Genomic DNA, 3326 nt, shown 5'->3' with positions numbered 1-3326 from the left:
ATCATCTTTGTGGCCCTCCTCTGGACCCGGTCGAACAGGTCTATGTCTTTCCTATGTTGGGGTCTCTAGAGCTGGACATAGTACTACAGATGGGGTCTCACAAGAACAGATAGAGGAGAAGAATCAGCTCCCTTGACCTGCTGGCCACACTTCTTTTGATGCAGACCAGGATGTGTTTGGCTGCCTGGGCTGTGATCTCGCATTGCTGGCTCATCTTGAGCTTCTCATCAGTCAGTACCCTCAGGTCCTTCTCGTCAGGGCTGCTCTCGATCCATTCTCTGCTGAGCCTGTATTTATGCATGGGATTGCCCTGACCCAGATGTAGGACCTTGCACTTGGCCTGGTTGAACTTCATGAGGTTGGCTTGGGCCCACCTCTTCAGCCTGTACAGGTCCCTCTGGATTGCATCTCTCCCTTCCAGCATGTCTACCTCACCACACAGCTTGGTATCATCAGCAAACTTGCTGAGAGTGCACTTGATCCCACTGTCTTTGTCACCAACAAAGATGTTGAACAGCACTGGTCCCAGTACCGACCCCTGAGGAACACCACTCTTAACTAGTCTCCACTTGGACATCAAGCCGTTGACCACAACTCTTTGAGTGTGACCATCCAGCCAGTTCTTTATCCACTGAGTGGTCCATCTCATGGACCTTCTCTTCATGTCTCTTCAATTTAAGACCAGGATATGATGTGGGGCAGCGTCAAACACTTTGCACAAGTCCAGGTAGATGACGTCAGTTGCTCTTCCCTTGTGTACTACCACTGTAACCCCCTCGTAGAAGGCCACCAAATTTGTCAGGCATGACTTGCCATTGGTGAAGCCATGTTGGCTGCTATCAATGACCTCCTTATTTTCCGTGTGCCTTAGCAGAGTTTCCGGGAGGATCTGCTCCATGACCTTGCCAGGCACAGAGGTGAGACTGACTGGCCTGTAGCTCCCCAGGTCTTCCTTTTTTCCCTTTTTGAAAATAGGGGTTATGTTTCCCCATTTCTGGTCAGCAGAAACCTCACTGAACTGCCACGACTTCTCAAATATGATGGATAGGGGCTTAGCAACTTTGCCAGTTCCCTCAGGACCCGCAGATGTATCTCATCAGGTCCCATGGACTTGTGCACCTTCATCTTCCTCAGGTGGTCTCCTACTTGATCTTCACCTACAGTGGGCGGTTCTTCATTTTCCCAGTCCTCGCCTTTGCCTTCTGCATTATGGGTAGTGTGGACCTACTTCTGTTTTAGAAGAAAGATGCTGATGAAGAAATGCATGGGAACACACCACTTTCAGGTGGAGTGGGCTGAAAAACAGCCGAGGAGATACAGGTATCCGGCTGAACAGCAATAAATGGGAAAAGAAGAGACATCTTGATCTTCTCCACTGTCACAGATGTTATGATGCCACAAGTGTAGCTTTTTAAGTGGCTTTACCTGTCAGCTCCCATTCATTGCAGGTAAAGGCCTCACAGTGCTTAAGAAAAGGTCCGTTTGGAAGACGTCCTTCCAGTCAGGAGTTTTCCGGGGTCACCCCTAAGTACCTCAATGTCACCATTTGTAAAGGGGCTTTGTTTTCTTGGCTCTTTGTGGCTGCTGCCCCGGCACCGCAGAGGTGGAGGAGATGGTCCCAGGTCCCCAGGCTGTCCCAGAACCAGGGTCCTGGATGGACGTGGGTGGGAGGTGGTGGGTGAGGGACAGCGGAATGCTGCCTTCATCCAACACAAAGCCCTGGGAGCTGAGCCTGGCCATGAGGCCTCCACAGGACCCCGCCGTTGTGCTGGAGACAGACCCTCCCACCCGTCCCTAGGGTCAGTACGGCCTCCCCAGAGGAGATGGCTCCTCCTTTTTGCCTCATGACAGGGTGCCTGTTTTGGGCAGGGGATGCTGCCAGGAGCATGCCGAGCTGGATGGACGTGCCGCCTGCTGTCGGTGCCATGCTGCGGGGCGAGGGGACTGGCGCTGCAGGTGGGGAAGCTGGAAGGGCTGCTGGGAGGAGGGGGGCACAGAGCTCCTGCCAGGGCCAGGTGCCCACATCCACCCTTCCACCCGTGCCCAGCAAAGACACCTCACTGGCGAGGGCAGGGCTCCTTATTGAGCAGCACAAGCAAGATCCAGAGCCATCCTCATCCTCCAATGGGTTCTTCAAAGAGGAAGATGAGGGGCAGGAGCAGAAGCAGGTAGAAGAAGAAGTGGTTTGCCTGGCAGAGGCAGCAGGCCAGGACAACACAGGCCACCACCTCCAGTAGCCGCGATTTCATGCCATGCAGCTGCATCTTCCCTGCACAGCCCCATGGGACTGCAGAGACAGCAAGCCATGCATGGAACATACCCCGCGCTGCAGGTGGGAAGCCTTCCAGGGATGCTCCAGGGGGGTGTCTGGCACCTGGGACCCCCCCAGGCACCCTCAGCCCCTCCTCAGGCTGGTACACACATAGCTCTGTTCCTGCTGTGGCCGGCGGGGGCCCCCCAGCCCCGCATGGGCAGGTCCCGGCTGGGGGAGGGACCCAGTGTGGCTGCCGGCCCCTCTTGCCCCTGCGCCGAGGTTCTGCGGGGCAGCCATGGGCAGATGGCTTTGGCATTTGGTGCAGGAGAGCAGTGGCCAGGGACAGCCTCAAGCAGCCGGGGAAGCCCTTGAAAAGCACCTCGGAGCCCCTCACCCCTCCCTAGACCACAATGACACCCCCTCACCTTCCTCACAGACACCGCCTCCATCCCTGCCAGTGCGGGGGACACAGGAGGGCTCTGCCCCACGCTGCCCTCCCGTGGAGCCCACGTCCCCCCCCTACTGTGGGACAGGGCACTCAGAGGACGGGGACGAGGAGAGATGGGGCCAGGCTGGCCAGGAGACCCCTCGCCCTGAGATCACGCACCCGGCCCACGCACCCGAGCACTTAACCACCCTCATGGGCACTGCTGGGTGGATGTGGCACTGCCGAGCGGTTTTGGCACAAGCCCTGTGGCCAGCCTGGTGGCTGCCGAAACATTTGCCTTGGCTGGCAGCCCCAACCTCAGCTGCAGCCCGCGGTTCCCATATTGGGGCAGCTCGGGGCAGTGAGCCAGGCAGGCGGCAGCACCAGCACCGGGCGCAAGGCACCGGCATCCCCAGGGCTCTGTTGTTCCACCCCAAAGGAGAACCCCCTTTTTGGGACACTCTGGCACCAGGGGTGCCGGAGGGGGCTTCTCCGCACCTATGGAGAGCAGCAGGCTTTCCCAGGAGCACCAGCACCAGTGGTGCAAACAGCTTCAATGCCAAGTTGGTGAGTTTGGCCCCACTGCCGCCCCCGCTCCAGCTGCAGGGTGCCATGGGGGGGGCCACGGCAGCCAGCCGGCGGCCT

General features: G+C 58.0%; 1 protein-coding gene across 1 annotated transcript in view; it reads left to right on the top strand.

Moving 5' to 3' along the window:
- The first annotated feature begins 3181 nt into the window (after positions 1 to 3181).
- CPXM1 (carboxypeptidase X (M14 family), member 1) overlaps positions 3182 to 3326 on the top strand; it is a 16369-nt gene continuing 16224 nt past the window's right edge. Inside the window, exon 1 of the mRNA XM_009885633.1 lies at positions 3182 to 3248. Within this exon, the coding sequence (XP_009883935.1) occupies positions 3182 to 3248 (67 nt within the window). The remainder of the gene's footprint in view (positions 3249 to 3326) is intronic.

Source organism: Charadrius vociferus, unplaced genomic scaffold, assembly GCF_000708025.1.
Source record: "Charadrius vociferus isolate BGI_N301 unplaced genomic scaffold, ASM70802v2 scaffold975, whole genome shotgun sequence".
Classification (NCBI taxonomy): Eukaryota; Metazoa; Chordata; class Aves; order Charadriiformes; family Charadriidae; genus Charadrius; species Charadrius vociferus.
This window is presented reverse-complemented; position numbering and strand designations above follow the sequence as displayed.